This window comes from Pristis pectinata, chromosome 23 (assembly GCF_009764475.1).
Source record: "Pristis pectinata isolate sPriPec2 chromosome 23, sPriPec2.1.pri, whole genome shotgun sequence".
Taxonomy (NCBI): Eukaryota; Metazoa; Chordata; class Chondrichthyes; order Rhinopristiformes; family Pristidae; genus Pristis; species Pristis pectinata.
In genome coordinates, this window is record NC_067427.1 from 11770555 (window position 1) to 11790376 (window position 19822).

A 19822-nucleotide genomic window follows, 5' to 3' on the forward strand; every position below is an offset into this window, starting at 1 on the left:
AATAGTCAGATGATGAATGCTCAGTTTTAAGCTGCCTCCTTGCTGCTCTGCATTTCTTTCAAATGTTTTTTCATGTTAAGGAGCATTAACTCATCAGCCAAGGGAGAATGGTAGGTGGTAACTGGCAGGATGGTTCTTTGCCAATATAAGATTTGATGCCATGTGAATTTTCTGGATCTGGAGTCGATGTCGAGGATAGTCTAGGGCCACTCTTCCCAGATGCATGCCACTATTGGAACTATCTTGGTGGTAGGACATGAGACAGATGCTGGAATTTGGAGGAACAGACAAAATCCTGGAGGAACTCAGTGAGTCAGGTGGCATCTGTGGAGGGAAATGGACAGTCACACAAAATGCTGGAGGAACTCAGCAGGTCAGGCAGCATCTATGGGGGGGAGATAAACAGTCGATGTTTTGGGTCGAGACCCTTCATCAGGACAGGTGATGGGACAGGTTGGTCTGAGGGATTTTGCAAGATTAATTGGATAGGAAACATATTCTGTGTGTCATAATCTGATCCATTTGGCTTTAATGTAGCAGGTTTTATTCAACTGCACGGATTGAATGTTAAGATTTAACTATTTTATCATGTATTGACAGAGCAAGAAAGAGCGGCAGATTGTCTTTCTTGATGAACACTAGTGAGCTGGATGGATCTTTTTACAACAGTTCATTAGTTTCATGGTCACTGTTACTCATACTAGTTTTTTCTATTGATGCCCCAAATAACTTAAACTGGTTAAGCTCCCCAGCTGTCATGGTGGGATATGAATTTGTGTTCTGTATTGTTGGTCTAGACTGCTGGATCAACGTTTTGATGGTGGCTAATGCTTGGAAATGACCAGCTCCATCAAAGGACTCTAGCAACCTGTCCCTGATATTCAATGACATTTCTGTTGGTAAGTTCCCTCAATCAACATCCTAGGGATTGCTATTGACCAATAACTCAAGTAGACCAGCCACAAACATACTATGGTCTTGAGTAGGGGGTTCAGTGAATGAATGTGCTCGAGTAAGTGACTCATCATCCCTAAGATAAATCTAGAGTGCAATGGAATACTTCTTTACTTGCCTGGATGATTGCAGCTTTGATGTATCCTAAGAAGCTCAATGCCATTCCAGACAAAGCAGCCTGTTTGATTGGCACCTTTTCTTTTATCCTAAACATTCACTCTCACTGGAGTATGGTGAATGCAGTGTGTGCCATCCTCAAAGTGAATGGCAGTTACCTGCCAAGGTCTTTTAACTTCCAGACTTCTGTCCTCTAAAGAAGTTGTTCCCCATGCACATATTAAGTTCTTTATCTTGCATACTATTCTAATTTGGAAAAATAATGCTATTCCTTCATTTTACTGGGTCTAAGTTTTGGAACTCGGTACAAAACAGCACTGTGAGAATTCCTTTACCAGACAGATTATAGTGGTTTAAGGAGGCAGTGGCTAACCACCAGCTTTTGAAATTAGTGATGACAAATAAATGCCAGTCTTGACCATGATGCTTGCATCCCATAAATAAATGTTTAATGAATGCACTATAATCAAATTAAGTTTTCATGTTACATAACCTATCATTCATTTATTTCCTGTGCATTGTTGTGCATGGTAGGAGGTCATCTGGCTCATTGAGTCTATACTAGGTCGCTGTAGTGCAACCCAGCCCACGTGCCATCACTCTATCCATGTAGCCATCATGCAAGTTTATTTTGTTTGTGAAATTATTGATTATTTCTGCATCTACTGTGTTCATGGGCATCAAGCTTCATTACCACTCCCTGTTGCCATTAAGTATTGGTATTCCGTAGTGCCTCCCCTAACCCTCTGCCAAAATACATCACCTCACAGTTCTCTGTAATAGATTCCATCTGCCACTTGTTTGCCCATTTTACCGGTCTATCTACTTCTTTGTTATTCTGTTTGACCAGCTGCAATCACTTAGTATCATTTTCACTGTTTGCCACACTGCTAAGTTTGGTATTATTGGCAAAGTTTAAAGTTTACCCTTTGTATAAATGACTTAGATACTGAAATACATTTTTAAAAAAACCTAGTTCTTGCACTAACCCTGGAAGAACACCGTTGTCTACCATCCTTGAATCTGAAAAGGAAATGCTTCCCACGACTCATCACTTTCTGTTCTTGAGTCCATTAATTTTAATCCAAGCTGGCACTTATCCTATTCCAGGAATTGCAATTAAAATTAATTTTGCTATAGTTTCAATATGGCAATCAGTGTTTCAGCTGCTTCTTAGAGGAGGTTGTCCTTATTCAGCATTTGTAATATCACAGCCAACTAGCACGCGCTAAAGACAAATGAAGATAAGAATCTTTCTGTTTAGCCAGTTGGGAGACATTTTGGTGCTGCTTGTTGCCAGCCAGTCTCGCCTTGTTTTTTTGAGTTTTATATTTACACATGTTGTGGTTCACACCCTGGTGTCTTGTTTAATGCCACAGACAGCACTGCCCACTTATCGGATAGCTGTTTGATACTAGAACTGTATTTCTTTGTTTAAAACGTGGAGTTTGCTATTATCCTTTGCTTATTTGTCCTGTTTCTTTTAATCAGATTTGGAAGTTCTTGGATTTTTTTAATTTTGTTCATTACTTAAACATGCTTTTTATCAGTAGAATTAAAATTAAATAATGGGGGTAGATATTGGCAAGCTTTGCACCCACTTCTCATGCATAAAACAACACAATGCAAGCCAATTTAGTAGTGAGACAGCATGCAATCAACCTGAGATGGCATTTGAAACTCACTGCCAAATATATGGGATCCGTTTATCCTCTCATTTACTGTGAAGGACTCACCCAAAGTAAGGTTGCCATTTGTTTTCTTTTACAGAATTATTCACATCTGTTTTTAGGAGCTCACCACATCCTTCACCATACTTTTTATCCATTGTAATTCCTTCCTCATATTCATTTTTGCAGTTCTTATTGTCCTTTTTGTTTTGACGTTCTATTCTTTATCCCTCTTTCTGTCCCCTGGATCTACACTATTCTTAGCACTTTTGCATGTTCTTTCCTTTAGTTTCATTTTATGTCTCTTTTGTTGACAATGCATTACAAAGGGCTTCCATTTTTACAAATGTTCATAAGTCAATTTTGTCTATAAGTCGGGAAATACACAAAATCATTCAATAAGGTAAGCATACTACCACAGAATTGTAATAAATGGTGTTGTGACTGTGAATATTCCACTGTAGACTGAAGCTGGTAAAAGTAAAGGGTCTTTATTCAATACAAACAGGTCTTCTGGAGAATCTATTTCTCCATTTTTCTCTCCTATCCCTTTCCTGACACTGCAGTACAGTGAGGTTTTATACCTTTTAAACACATAAATAACAATAAGCGAATTCAATGGTTATAATTACCTATTTAACTTTAACGTTTTGAGTGTGGACAGGTAATATTGCAGAATTACATATTTACAATGAGTGCACATCTCAACGGATAGAATCCCTTTGAGTATTCAAATATTGGTGGCTGGTCCGAGGGGTTCTGAGCACAAAACCCCAGACACCCAAAATATACCTCTTTTGTAACAGTGTTGAGGGATGGCTTCCTGGATATACAAACAACCAGAACTGTAATTGACAAAACATAACTTTTTTTCCTTGGGGAATACATTGATCCTATAGCAGCTAAATTTTGTTTTTGAGCAACCATTATTGAAGTTTGGAACATTGCAATGTTGACCAGTCAGACTTGGTCTTGCCTCCTTAGATAACCAAAATCTGGCATCTAAGTAGATGTATTAAGTTCACCTTTTTTCAAACTTGAGATGGATATCATTATACAATTCCTAAAATATTAGGTTATCAACTAGTTATTCATTATAAAATTTAGTACAGCCTGACCTAGTGGGCCTTGCATTGAGGTATAAAGCCTCCACAGTGCTATTTTGGATTCACAGGTAGATCTAGACCTTTCTATACCTCCTGTTCAGAGCCAAGAAACATGTCTGTCGTGTCTCCTGAGGATATGTCCACTTAGTCCTATTCCTTTGCCTTTTGCCCATGTTCTTAGTTATACATTTGGGGGGAAAAGATCACTTCTATATCTGAAGGTGTACATTAATGGTTCTAATTAGGAAAATTGCTTTTAACCTTTGTCAGATCTACAGAACATGCCTACACACTTTAAATTATACGAAACCAGTAAAATAGAAAAATATTCTACAAGGGAAAATATGGTAGCCATGTATGCCGTAAGTTCCGTAATAGTTAAACAAAAGATCTAGGATTTTGAAATTTAAAAATAGTTAGCATTTGAAGCACTCTCAATTTCAGTCATCATTTCTTCATAACTTTAAATTATTTAATCCTTTCACTCTTGAAGGCTTCCCAGGTTTTGGAAGACATGTAAACCATTTGCTGAGACAGAAAACCTTTGATATTCAATAAACAACAGTTCATTAGTTCACAGTAATTTAAACATGGGTAGACTTCAACAGACTCTACCGTGTTCGGTGTGTGGTGTTTGCTTCACCAATGAAGTATTGGTTGAATGAGGTTGGTTTTTAAAAAATTTTTGGGTTACTTTGTGAATTAGGAGGAGTAGTGTTGTTACTCTATGGCCCTCATGGAAGCCATGTGCCTGTACTAGGCTCTTCCTCCTCAACTGTCATCTCCATTGCTCTTCCCTTCCCCATTATACCACATTTCAGCATAGGTTAAACTTTATAGTTATGATATCTGTTGAAGACAAAATGGAGAGATGGACTATGAATGATAGGTACAAACTGAGACATTTCTGGAAAGAGCAAATAGAATTAAAAACGCATGTGGAATGGGAACATAAGAGGGTATATCTGAACAGTGTAGTCCGTAGAAAGTGGAGTCAAACAAATGTAGAGAATCAGAAAGGGTAACATAGGAAAACTTAAGAGGAGAGTTTTTATATCTGTGAGTAATTCTACATATCAAATTTTTAAATTTGTTTAAATACTTTTGAGAAATTCAAAGAAAGTTCTGTTAGAAATTGTGACCAAATGATCAAGCTTCACGTATACTGTTTTGGAGTAAGTGTTATAACTAACTGTCATAAAACTATTTTGAAACATTTAATGAGTAATTGGGGGGGGGGGTGGGGATTAAAAAGAAGGTAGTTTTTGAAAATATCATATTTGGTATTGCATATATTGCTAGTCCTATTTCATTATAAATTTAACTGCTCTTGTCTGTAGGAAAGTAAATTTTATATTGAGTAAGCAAGTGCCAATTGCCCTGATTTCCTCTCCTTTGAAAGGTATGATCAGTAACTACCATTCTTACCATTGCTGTCTGCATTCAGATATAATGATTTTCTTTTCATATTGAACACTATCTAATCCAGGGAAGTTTCCTGTAAATAATAGTAGCTGTTTGGTGAAATTCTTCACATCCCATTAAACTCCCAGGAAAAGAACCCGCTATCTCCAGAAGGTAAACTGGTTTATTATTGTCACATGTACTGAGGTACAGATTAAAGTAAAAATTTTTGTTTTGCATGCCATCCATACAGATCATTCATCACATCAGTGTGTTGAGGTAATACAAGGGAAAAGCAATAACAGAATGCAGAATAAAGTGTTGGAGTTACAGAGGAAGTACAGTGCAAGCAGACAATCAAGTGTAAGGCCATGACGAGGTAGATTGAGGTCAAGAGTCCATCTTACCATACAAGGGGACCATTCAATAGACTTGTAACAGTGGGGTGGAAACTGTCCTTGAACCTGGTGGTACGTGCTTTCAGGCTTTTGTATCTTCTGCCTGATGAGAGGGGGGAGAAGAGAGAATGTCTGGGGTGGGTGGGGTCTTTGATTATGTTGGCTGCTTTACTGAGGCAGCGAGAGGTGTAGAGAGAGTCCATGGAGGGAAGGCTGGTTTTTGTGGTGTGCTGAGCTGTGTTCACAACTCTGCAGTTTCTTGCAGTCTTGGGCAGAGCAGTTCCATACCAAGCCATGATACTTCTAGATAAGATACTTTCTATGGTGCATCTATAAAAATTGGTGAGGATATATTTACATTGAGGAAATGTACTTTGTATTTCCAGATTAAAGTTGCAGTAGATAGTCTGCAAGCATGTATTCCATGTGCTATTTTGCATAACTGATTGTCAGATTAGGTACTGAGTAATGTAAAGATTTTTGAGATGCCATATTCCTTGCAGAACCATTTATGATATAGAGCCTTGAACATTGAATAAAGTCTTCCTTTATGTAAAGGAAGTTGTTTTTAATCAGGGGAAATGTATGTGTGTTTGGTTATTCATATACATTTACTCAAATAGTTCCAGAGGCAAACTATAAAGAGGTCCAACAGATATCAACCATGCCTTTTGTAGGAGATTACAGAACCAAAGGGCTTAATAGTTGGGGGAAAAAGAAACCTGTTTTAATCTTTGACAAATTTCAATCAAATATTGGTCTGCTCTGTCTGAAGTTTACAACTAAATTGGATAAAGCTCTCCTTTATATTTATCCCTTGAGTCTTCAAGCACTAACCCTCTTGTTCCTGAAAGAAAGGAAAATATTCCTAGCCTAAATAAAACCATCAACAGAAAAATGCTGAGTTGAGGAAGGATGAAACTTGACCTATGAATAGAGTTTGCAATGGTTTGAAAATATAATTAAAGTGTTCTCTGTTTGTAAATAGGAAATTAAAACTTTACAAAATTAATATATGGATTTGGCACATCATAAAGTGATTTAGAGGGTTAAGCTGGATCACGGCAGGAAGGGATGGATATGGCTTTCTGCTTGCCTCTGATAAGAGCTTGTTTATGTTAAAAGCATTGCTAGATATTCAGAATTGATTATTTGTTCCTTTGAAGCATAGGACAATATGTATATATGGAAAATGATTGTAGACATTAGTCCTTGGATCGAAAGCTTTTATTCAGTTGTTGAGTCCTTGGGTTCTGAAGTCTTCGGTGACTTTGGCTGTTGGACCTTTTTTGTAGTTGGCTCTATTATATACTTGGTGCAGTTTCCTAAAATTATTAAGAACTAACTTATTCATTATAAAGGCATCAAATAAATTGAAATGGACTCTGAACTACACAATGGCTTGATTTAAGAATGAACACAATAGGATATGGGTTTTTCAGTTTATTGTCCGAAAATATTGTGGAAAAGGCGAAAAGTGTCGTGGAAAAGACTGAATCTGAATTGAAGAGGCAGCAATGGGAATGACAAAGGTGAAGGAGTTCAGTGCAGTTAAATCCTAGAAAGGTGGGAGGCAGGGAAGGCAACATATATACTACATATATACTAAAATGGTTCCCACAGTTAAGAGATAGCAAATGAAATCTACTATTTAAGAAAAGAGGAACTAGGAAACTATAGACCAGTTAGGCTCATATCAGTAGTAGAGAAAATGGTCTAATCTATCATTAAGGAAGTCAAAACCAGGCTCTTAGAAAATAATAATAGGATCGGAAAGAGTGAACGTTGATTTATGAAGAGGGAAATCATCTTGTACACATCTGTTTATAGTGTTTTGACTTATAACTGATGGAATAGATGTTGGCAAACAAGTGGATATGGTGTATTTGAACTTTTAGAAGGTTTTCAAGAGATGCCAATCAAGAAATTAATAGAGTAGTTTAAAGAGCATTATAGTGATTGAGGATTGGCTACTGACTAGGAATTAATGGGTCATTTTTAGGTTGGGAGGCTGTGGGATGTGACAAGGATTGATACAAGGGTTCCAGCTGTTCACAATCTATGTCATTGTTGTGATGAGGGGGACCAGTATAATATGGGCTGCGAGGAGGATGTAGGGAAGGGCTACAAGGGGATACAGATATTAAGTGAATGGCCAAGGTCATAGCAGATAGAATATAATACAGAGAAATGTGAAGTGGTCCACTTCAGTAGAAAAAAATATAGAAATGCAGAGGACTTTTTTAAAAATGGTGAGCAATTGAAAAGTATTGATGTTCAAATGGACCTGGCTGTCCTTGTGCATGAATCACTGAAAGTCAATACATGGGTTTAGCATGCAATTAGGAAGGCAGATGCTATGTTAGCTTTTATTGCATGAAGATTTAAGTACAAGAGTAGAGTTGGCATGATCCAGTCTGGAATATTGTATAGAACCTGTCTGATCTCCTTAAGTAACGAAGGATATCCTTTAAAATTAAAAGTATGTATTAATTCCTGGATAGTGAGTTTATCATATGAAGAGAGATTAAGCAGACGGTGCCTTTTTATTCTTGAACATCGATTTCTTTAACTTCCAGTAACCACTCCCTTCTGTCTCCTCCACTTCCACTCCACGTTTTTGTTTTCTTTATCCTACCAGCCCCATCATCCCTTCTCTTTCCCCTTCCCCACCCTCTTGATCTGCCCATCAACCACACATTCCTCCCTCCGGTTCCCCTTCTCACCTCCTTCCCTTTATTCCATGGTCCACTGTCCTCTCCTATCAGATTCCATCTTCTTCAGTCCTTTGTCGCTTCCACCTATCACCTCCCAGCTTCTTGCATCGTTCCCACTCTCCCCCTCCCCCATTTGCCTGTCTTCCCCCTATGACCTGGATTCACATATCACTTGCCAGGTCTTGCTTCCCACCTCTCCCCACCCACCCTTTTATACTGGCTATCTCCTCTTTCTTTCCAGTCCTGATGAAGGGTCTCAACCTGAAAGGTCAACTGTTCATTTCAATCCATAGATGCTGTCTGACCCCTGAGTTCCCCTCACATTTTGTGTGTTGCTCCAGATTTCCAGCATCTGCATTTTTTCTTCTGTCACCTTTATTCTTGTAAGTTTAGAAGAATGAGAGAGTTCTCATTGAAATGTGCAAAATCCTTAAGGTACTTGATGAGATAGACGCAGAGCTGATGTTTCTCCTGGCTGGGGAGTCCAGAATTAGGGGTCACAGTCTCAAAATAAGTGGTTGGCCATTCAGGATAGATGTGAGAAGAGAGTTCATAAGCCAGATTTTGGTGCATCTTTAGAATTAACTAACCAAGAGGGCTGTGGAAGTTCAATCTATGATTTATCGTGACGGATATTAATGGATTTTTAGATATTAAGGGGTAAGAGTTTGGTGCAGGAAAGAACAATTGAGTTAAAAGATCAGGCATATTTATATTGAATGGTGGAGCAGGTTCAAGGGGCAGAATGTCTCGCTTCTCCTCTATTCCTTATGTTCTTATGCAGAAGAACTCTGTTCACCAAACTTGAATGTCTTTTATAGGTGTGTTTTTTCTCTTCTATTGCCAAAATATGCATATTGTGTTTTATACCATTTTGAGATTTTAAAAATGAAATTTGAAAAAATGGCTGGCTATTCACTGGTTGCAATTGTAAAATAACTGGTATTAATCCCAAGTATACCCTTTTATTGCTTGCCATTGTTCATTTTCTAGTCATGAATAGCCAAAATAGGGTAGTACCATGCTTCTCAGAGACGGTGGAGAAATAAAAACGGAAAATGCTGGAAGCGCTCAGGTCAAGCGACAATAGGCTTAATTTTTCAGGTCAAACTCCCTTTATCAGAACTGGGAATAGGGAGAAAAATTAGTTTTTAAATTGCAGAGAGGATGAGGGAGGGATAAATGGAACGAAGGATATGTCTCTAATGGAATGGTGCCAGGATTGCATGGTAGTATACCATGTGGTTGATAGACTAATGAGGGCAACAAGAAAAGGAGGAATAAAACAACAAAGGGACATGTTAAAAACTGGGAAATGCAGGTAATGCTGTCAGAAATGTCTAGGAGATCAGGCAGTGTCAATAGAGAATGAATAAATGGATTAATATTACTGATAGCTAACCTACGGTAGATAGGTTCTTATAGCAAGTAAAACTGATAATAACATTGTAATTAAAGTGACTAATTCCTTTTAATAAGACATTCCTAACAAATTGTTAACAGTAAGATTTAAGTCCTGTAACTTTCAATGGTATCATAGTAGCAAACTGGGGATCTCCAATTCTGTTTTAAAAACAGTCATTGTTACATTTTCATACCTGATTTTACTTTCTAGAATTGTCTGATACTTGCCTGAAATTGTTGAATTCCGTATAGTTCTGTTTGAGGTCATGCATTGAATTCAACCATTTATTGAATGCCTTCAAGTAATTTGATACACAGCCTAATTGATCATAGTAAATTTTGATTTGATTAATTCAGTCTATTTCATCCTGTGGAATATGAGATTATTGTAGCTTTGTAAAGTGATTTAATTCTGCGCCATTTATGGTAATATAACATTAATTGAGTAACTATTATCCAAAGACTGTCCATTAGAACTTTAAAAATGTGATTAAAGTGAATTTATTATGTGACTTTCAAGCATTTTATTCTATAAAGTAAAATCAGGTATATAATTGTAATAATGGCTGCTTTTAACAGAATTGGAGATATCCGGTTTTCTACTATGATACTAGTGAAAATTATAGGACTTAAATTTTGATATTAACAATTTGTTAGGAATGTTTTATTAAAGGAATTAGTAGCTTTAATTTCATTTTGTTATTATCAATTTCAGGTAACTCCAATTATCAATTTCTGCACAACTTCCACTGGTTCTCCCTTGTCTATCTTGGTGATTACAATCTCAAAATGAATTCCAATAGATTTGTTAAAGGTGAATTCCCTTTCATGAATCCATGTCAACTCTTCTCTATCTTATTATTACTTTCTTGGTGCTATGTCACCATTTCCGTTCTAATAATTTCTAGCCATGTTCTTCAATTGATTTTAGGCTACTTGGTGTTCTGGGTATTCCCTTTCCCTCCTTTATTAGTGGGGTTACATTTGCTACCTTCCAAGCTGTGAGTAGCATTCTAAAATCTATGGAATTTTGAAAAATGACAACCAGTCCATCTAAGTTATCCAAAGCCATCTCTTTCAAAACCTTGGATGGAGGTTGTCATTTTTCAAAATCGGGTCCTGGCTTCGGTTCCATCAATGTCTACAATATTTTGTTAACTTCACTCAGCTCCTAATTCTATTTAGACTTGTTCTTGAATAATTGTGGGAGGGTTTTTGTCATCTTCCATGAAGACAGACACAATATTTGTTTAATTTTTCTGCCATTTCCTTGTAACTTCTCTTGTCTTAGCCTGCAAGGTACTTGCATTAACCTTTGCTAATCTTTTCCTGCTTACTTCTGTATAACATCTGTTACAGTCTGCCTTTGTTTTTGACTAGGTTGCTTTCAGGCTATAGAAACTCTTGGCATGGCTTCTGTAAAAGAAGTTTGTATGTTATAAATCTGGCTTAATAATTTTGAAGAGGTCACTGGGTTAGTGACTGTAGGCGGGCCATTTAGACATTGGATACTAACATTTTTGAAAACCTTTTGATAAGGTGCCAAATATGTCCAATTGTGCTCTATCTTCTAACCTTATTTTAACAGAGAGCTCACAGATAGAACACACTTGGGGAGGCAGTTTTCTGATTCTTACTGTTATGGATGAGTCACCTGGATGGGTCACCTGGTTGAGTGGTGCTGCAAAAACAACCTCTCGTTCAACATCAGCAAAACTAAAGAGCTGATTGTTGACTTCAGGATGGGGAAGGAGGATGAACATGTGTCGGTCTACATTGGGGTATCAGTGATGGAGAGAGTCAGCAGCTTTAAATTCCTGGACGTTAACATATCGGATGATCTGTCCTGGGCCCAGCACATAGATGCAATCGTAAGGAAAGTGCGCCAGTGTCTTTACTTTCTTAGGAGGTTTGGCTTGTCACTGAAAACTCTTACAAGCTTGTACAGATGTACTGATCTGGTACAGCAATTCAAATGTGCAGGAATGTAAGAAGCTGCAGAGAGTGGTGGACTCTGCCCAATACATCACAGGCACATCCCTCTCCACCATTGGTAGTATATACAGGAGATGCTGCTTTAAGAAGGCAACACCTATCATCAAAGATCCCCTCCCTCCAGATCATGACATCTTTTCGCAGCTACCATTGGGTAGGCGGTACAGAAGCCTGAAGTACCACACCACCAGGTTCAAGCACAGCTACTTCCCTTCAACCACTCAGTTCTTGAACCAGCTAGAAAAAGCCTAATCACAGCTTAGCAACACTATGACCACTTTGCACTAAAAGGGACTTTTTTGTTCTAATTGTATTTTCTTGTAAAAATTGTGTATAATTTATGTTTTTCTTGTGAATGCTGCTTCTATGATGCTGTGTGCCTGTGGTGCTGCTGCAAGTAAGTTTCTTGTTGCACTTGTGCAGATGTGTACCCGTGCAAATGACAATAAACTTGACCTTGACTTTGGAATCAAATTTGTGGTTCAGTAGTTTTGCTTTGTTGCAGCTGAACTGTTTGCTGTTGAATGCACACCATGTGACAGTAAAGAAAGTTACAATGCTATTTAATTAGATTAAGGATTCAAAGGGATCAGCTAATAGAAAGGAATGATTTTTATGAATGGATTCCAAGCCTGTAGATCAGGTGGGAAAATGTAAGTTCAGTTAAATTTTTTTTTACTTATTTTGCTTTATTTTAATATTTTCCATTATTTCATAGGACTTTGTCTAACTTTAAACAATCAGGCAATCATAATGGCTTTCAAATTTTGCCAGATATCAGAGAATTTAAAAATTGTTGTAAAGTCTTGATAGGAGGTGAGACTTCACCCACAGCCTTCCTGTCAAAAGCTATCAGAGCACTTAGGGCAGGGGCTCAGTAGTACAGGGCCTCAGGACTATTTGCTGGTGAGGCCCGACTACTGCTTGCCAGACAGGTAATGTGAGTGGGTGGCTGCAGGTGTCAAGTCTAGTTATTAGGCCAAAACCAGACTAAATTGATCCATTGATTAAATACCCACATTCTATTAGTAACCAACTATACTTGTTTAAAGCTTTGTTAACAAGTGTTTAAAGCTTTTTTTTCAACTAAATTAGGTTGTATTTCAGATATGATTTGAGCATTTATGTAAAATATATATTGTAAATCAGAACATTTCAAAGTGAATGTGGCTAGTTTTAATCTTGAACATATTTGTCTTTTGCAAAAATACTATGAGTAGATGTATTTTTGGCACATCCTTTATGTTTCATACACAATATTGTGCAGAGTTACGGTTGTGTGTTGCAGGAACTCAAAATAGCATTTTTATTTGAAAGATCCTATGTTCAAAGAAAATCAATCTTCACGCATTTTTAAATTGTGGAGACATTCATGCCAGTGATTTCTGAGCTACTTTTGCTAAGCCCAGTTTCAGGAGGATTTGTTTTACTCTGCCTACTTGCCCCATTTTCCAAGCTAATTGTAGAAAAAAAAGAATAAAAACATGTTTCTATCCAAATATGATTCAAAATAATGTTCTGTCAAATACTGCATAACACTGCATAAAATAAGAACATAACGAAGAATTGTTTAGCAGTGAGAAGGTCAGAGTGTGGTGAAAGGAGTAAGGAGCACTGGTTTAGGTTTGACTGGTTCTCCAGCTGCTCCAGCTATTGGTGATCAAGGTGGACTAAGATGAACTACAGTCAGTTTCAGAGCAGTGCAAAAGATTGGATCCAGATCTGTTGGAGCTGTAGTCCCAGAAACAAACTGGTTTCTACCTTTCCAAGTGCCGAGGTAATTGGCCCAAGATATAATCTAGAAAAATGTATCGACTGGATCTTTTGATTATAGAAATTAGTTGGAGTTGGGGGGGGGAGCACAATGATTTTGTATTAATAAGCCATATTATGGTTATCAAATTTGATATGCTGGCATATTGATCTGGCACATACAAGTTTTACATAATTCAGTTTTTATCATATTGAATATGAATTCTTAGCTTAGTTTGTAGCAGTTGTGTTTTGAATTAAATAAAATCTTACTCTTGACAGGTGCTGCTCCAACCAAAGAATGTAAAGTCGAAACAGTTGGAAGAAACCATCCTGTCACTGTCTCACAAGTGGTACAATACTGCATGTGCCGTGGCAACTCTACACCTAATGAAAGCATATATGTCTTTGATTCGATCATTCCTCCCAATAAGTTACCACAGGTAAACTTAATAAATTTAAGAATTTGCATTAAACTCTTTGTAATTATGTAATATTGTGGAGGTTATTTTGATAAATGGGCACCTTGTTAAGAAGACTCATTTAATTTGATAGCTTGGTTTATGGACTCAATTTTGGTCCTAATTAGTGATTGCCTTAAGTTGAGCTGGCTGGAGGCACTAAGTCACACATTATCAGGTTTAGCATTCAAGGACTGATATGAAACAACCTATGCTAGTTCCATGAAGCCAAAAGTGCATAGTGCCCTGTCTGAAGCTTATCAGCAGATTTCAGAATAAATAAGGAGGTAGGAAGAAGGCTCAGAGGAGTTTGAAGTGGTATTGATGGAGAAGGCCTGAAAGAGGAAGGATCCTATGTATTTTCATTAGGGGAAAAGTCTATGTTGCCACACTGTTCCTGTATCCTGTGGCTCTATTAGTACTGCTCTGCTGCCTTCTCCCATTCATTTATTGAATCAACAGAAGCTCCTATTAAGGTGCCCGTGATCAAGTACTCCCATTCTCTTATTGACTTCCATTGGATGCCCAGTAAGAGAGAAGCACTGCATTCAGTTTTTTAGGCAGAGTCCTCAGAACTTCCAGAAGTGTTTGTAAACTGGTGAACTCTTGTTTATGTCTCTTTGTGACTTTAATTTTCCAGGAGCAAGTCAGTAGTAATAGGTTATATGTCTTGAGTTGAGCAGCAGCTGGTTACTCATAATTAGGCCAATTACTTGTAATTGGTCAAATGGTATTTGTAAAATGCTGTACAACTTCAGTGGTCAAACACTGTGCATCAAAATGTCAGTTCTGTCAGACAGATTTAGTGGTAGTCATTCATCATTACATTGATGCCTTACTCCCTTTTAATTGAAGACCCCACCTTAGTCACTATGAAATGTGTTCAGTACCTAAAGAAATTGTCCATTACTGCTTGCATAGATTGGCTCTCTATAATGCATTATTGAGAATTGAAACCAAGCAAAATGACACATTATTTTATTGTGGTTGACATAAATAATATACTTAAGCATCACTCAGTCCTTAACATGCATAACCTGCAACAGTCTTGCAAACACCTGTCAACTGCATGTTTGAAAGTATTTAGGAAAAGCATCAAAGAAAGTTAACTTGACATTTGTCTAAATCAAAATTAGTAAGCCAGGATAAAAGAAGGAAAAGTCTTTTATACCATCTAGTTAATTTATAAAAGTCTTTTATCAAAACCAGACTTGTTATTTTCTTATTCAAAACCAAGTGAGAAGTGACAAACTTTAAAATTCCAAATTAACTATTGAGTATGCAGTTATACTGCCACTTTTGCATAGATCCAAAATGAGTTTTGGTGCCTATTCTGCAAAAGTAGCATTAATAATGGCCTCCGATCCAGATCTTATCCCCATGCATTAGAGCCTCATTCCAGTTTAGGATTTTGTCAACATGGGCAAAGGATTAAGCCGAATCTGAAATTGCATTCTGAAGGTGTTGAGTTCATCATAGTGTTTTTCAAGCTTTAGAACCATTGAATATAGGGTTATTAAATATTAGATTAAAAAATGGTCATTACAATTTAATTTTGAATATCCATATCAAACAACGTAATACTGATCAGTTGGAGTCGCATACTGTTCTTAGCATGGCAATTTTGATTTAACCATAGCATAATTAGATATCTTGCACATCAGATTTTTCACATTGTACAAGAAATTTAGATCTCATCAATACTTTAATAGTAAATTTGCCACTTCTGCATTTCCACTGAAGAGACACACCCAAAAGGAAATTAGGTCAGAGAATTGACATGGAATTGTTAAAGTTCCTTATCAAATCTACACCTGCACCAAGTTCAGGTGCCCTTTGAAGAGTAGAATTAATGAATTCCTCATATAATTTATGCTTTTTTAAAAAAAATTGTGTTTTTTTTCCCCCTTTCTTCCTTTTTGGTTACCATGATTTTTATTTAAAAAGAAGTAGATGCATAAAGCTATCCTATTATTCATATTACATTGTGGAAAAACAGATCTGCTAGACAGACCTTAAAATATACAGAGGCTGTGGTAATGTTCAATGTCTGGCAAGCACATAGCTGGCAGAGATCCCAATGTAGAATGGAGCCGTCCCTATTAAAATGGAACCAAAGAATTACGGGAAATCAGTTTGCATAATCACAGTATATGAAAATAAAATGTCCAAACAGAAAACAATTATATCTACAAGAAACACAAGCAAAAATAGAAACTGTGGCCTAATATTTTATGTTTTGTATATGCTGATTTTAATGACCCAGTTGTAGATGTGATTTGATCAAAAGAGAACGCCTTCAGATAAAAATTATACCACAATTCCAAAATGACTAGTTTTAGATTAACTGCTTTATTTTAAACTATGAATTGGCATAAAATTTCTTAAGTAACAAGACGAAAATAATTCTTTACACAAGAAAGGTTTTTAATCAGATGTAAAGTAAGAAACATTCTATTTTTAAAATTATCTTGTAAAATAATGAATGTCTGAAAGGTTAAGGAGGAATTTATTTTTTATTGTAGTTTTCTGGCTTTTCTACACTTGTATGAGTAATCTATTCAGCTTCACACGTTTTACACCACTATTTTAAAAAGTTATTTGCGCACTTTTTCTTGGAACGATTCAACTAAACATGGTAATGTATGACCTATTATAGCCTGTAACTTTAGGACCTATTTTCTTTTTCTGATTGATTCTGTGCATCTGCATGTGACAAATTCATATTTTAAAAACTGTATTTGAAAAAGCTATATAAATTGACTGATGATAGATTGACAGTTAAAACTTTTATGAATATAATGGTCTAGAAAATTGAAGACCTGATCTCCTTGAAAGAAACCACCTGAGATGGACTGTTTTGTAATCTAGCAGAAATTAGAAATTTAGGAAGTAGTGTAGATTTGCCTGTGAAACTTGTTCACAATTCGCTTAGACCATGGCTGACCTTATCTTAACTGTTAATAGCCTTTCAGTTTCAGATCTTGCATTTTAAATTGATGTAGTTTCAAAGCTTTCCAGAGGAATCTTGAAGTAAAGTAAATGTTTTGTAACCCCTTAGAATTTTTTTTGACCTGTCTCTGAGTTTTAGTAGATCCATAAATCTCTCTGTTCCACCACAGTTCCTAGCTCCTGAGCATTTTAGAAAATATTCCAATCTGACCCACGAAAGAGATCATATACTCTCTTACCTCCCTGCATTGAACTCCATCTGCTCTAGTTGTGCTTGCTTGCTTTATCAAATATTATCCCATTGCAACTTCCTGGTTCCATCCATGTTCTTTGTAATGCTAGTCAATTTATTGGTTTTGGCAAACCATGGATGTATACCCTTCCCTTTCTAAGTCATTGATACATATGCCAAAGAGCTGAGACTATAGATCTCTGTCAATTACAGTAAATACCCATTTCTCCTAGTTGTTTTATACATACTAACCCATTCCATACCAAGTCAAAGTTTGTTGCCAGTTTTACTAACTTTCATTTTTTGGCAGAAGTCTCTTCTGTGGATCCAAATTGAAAGTTGTTGAATGCTATCTTACCTACTACATTAGCAATCTTCTCAAAAAAAAGTCACCCTGGGTTATTGAGACATGATTTACCATTCACAAGATCTGCACTGCCTCTCTTATGAACTTATATTTGTCTTATTGTGCAGTTACTCTTTGTCTAATTAGAGATTCTGATAAATTCTTCACAATAGCTAAGAACATAAGGAGCAGGAATAGGACAATCTTGACCTCAACATCACCCTCCTGCTCTTTCCATACCCCTTCACTACCATGCAGTTCAACTGTGTGCCAATTTTGTCTTTTAATATTGATATTGACTGTGCCTCCTGTGTGGATTCCAGTGCTTCATAATCTGATTGAAGACATTCTTTCTCATGTCCATGTGCAATGGGTGAACCCTGATTCTGAAACCATGCTGGCACATAGCATCCTCTCAGCATTCAGCTTATCAATACTTTCATAATCTTGTATAAAGTCACTTCTCACACTTTTCCAATAGGTACAAGCCCAGCATGCTTAACTTGTCTATATGCATAGCACCTGCATTCCAGGAATCAACCTGGTGAACCCTCTTTGCACTGCCACCAAAGCAAACAAATCCTATGTGAAATATGGAGACCAAATCTTAACACCACCCTGAAAATTTGCATCAAACCCCCCTACTTTCATACTCCAAATTCCTTTGCAATAAAGGCATACATTGCATTAACTTTCCTATTTAATTGCTATACCTGCATTCTAACTTTTTGTATTTCATTCATTAGAACTCCCAGATATTTGTACTTCAACACCTTGCAGTCTTACTTCATTTGTATAATTTAGAACATAGAACACTGCAGCACAGTACAGGCCCTTTGGCCCACAATATTGTGCTGACATTTTATCCTGTTCTAAGATCTATCTAACCCTTCCCTCGCACGTAGCCCCCTATTTTTCTATCATTCATGTGTCATTAATATCATTAATTTATTATTTAATTTTCTTCCAAGGTGAATAACTTCAAGTTTTCCTGTGTTAACCTCAATCTGTTAACTTCTTGCCCACTTGCTTAATTTATTTTAATTTGATCTATTTTATTAATTAATAATTAAAATTAGTTTCTGAGAAACAAATATGGATTAAATTACATGAGGGTTATTTGAAATTTACTTGAAACTAAACATAACCATAAAAATTTAAATAGTGAAGTAAAGTAATAGAGTACATTGATGGACAGCGGCAAAGGCATTTTTGTGGGCTCAGAATTTGCCTCAAAATTTATATCAAAGAGGAAAAGATTATGGTTGGAGTTTATTTAATTGGCTGATAAAATAGCTTTCTTCCAGGAAGACATTTTATATCTTAGGGAACTACTGATGATTTAAAAAAACAGCAGAAAAGACTAACTTTGTTTCTTCAAGTTAGTCAGAATAATACATTTTAGAACCTTTTTAAAAAAAAATTTTGGATGTTGGCCAACCTTCATCCTTAAGCCAACACTATCATAGTAGATTAGTCATTCATTTCTTTGCTGCTTAGAGGATCTTCTTATGAATAATTATGCTATTGAATATGCTTACAATGGTGACTGTATACTAATTTTGTGTTTGATAGAAAAATTCCCAATACTTACATTAAGTAAATGAAAATAAAATGGAAATTGGTTTAATTTAGGGTACCTCCCACATAGATCAATTTGACAAGAACTTTATAAAAACGTGGTGACAATAATCAAACAACAAATAAAGCACAGCATATATTAAATATCTACAGTTAGACTCTTAATTAACACTTCATTGTTCTGCTAGTCAAATCCTTAACTCAACTTGCTTGTTTTTTTGTAAATACTCCAAAAAGACAATTTTACATTATAGATAAACAGTTACCTTCACGGTAAATGCTGCCAGCTAAAGTATAAACTAAATTATCTCATTCCAATTGTAGCTGAAATACCCACAGGAACATGGCTTATACATAGTTGCAGAAATTAACTGCCGCTGCTTGATGCAAAGTAAAAACCACACAGATTATTTTTTATAAACAGGATGAGCTGTGCTGTGAGGCATCATTCTCCTGACACTGCTAAATCAATGTAAAAGGGTATCACACACAGACTAATATAGTATTAACTGATTTTGCTTGAAATAGGTCAGACATATCTTCTAGCTGCTAAATTGCTATTAAAAGTCACATCCGAGATTTATAGAATTACTGCAACATGAAAGGGGGCATTTGACAAATAGTTTGCTGGCTCCTGAAAGAGCAACCTCAAGTCCCATTCCCAGTGCAGCAGTTCACCACTACCTTCTCAAGGGTAACTAGGGATGGGTAATTAAATGCTGGCTCAGCCTGA

The 19822-nt window shown here is 36.5% G+C and overlaps 1 protein-coding gene across 3 annotated transcripts in view; it reads left to right on the forward strand.

Annotated features, from left to right (window-relative positions):
- Positions 1-19822, forward strand: part of LOC127582168 (transforming growth factor beta receptor type 3-like) — a 98714-nt gene that overhangs the window by 9284 nt on the left and 69608 nt on the right. For all 3 annotated transcript variants that reach the window (XM_052037234.1, XM_052037233.1, XM_052037235.1), the window contains exon 3: positions 13800-13960. In XM_052037234.1, the coding sequence (XP_051893194.1) occupies positions 13800-13960 (161 nt within the window). The remainder of the gene's footprint in view (positions 1-13799; positions 13961-19822) is intronic.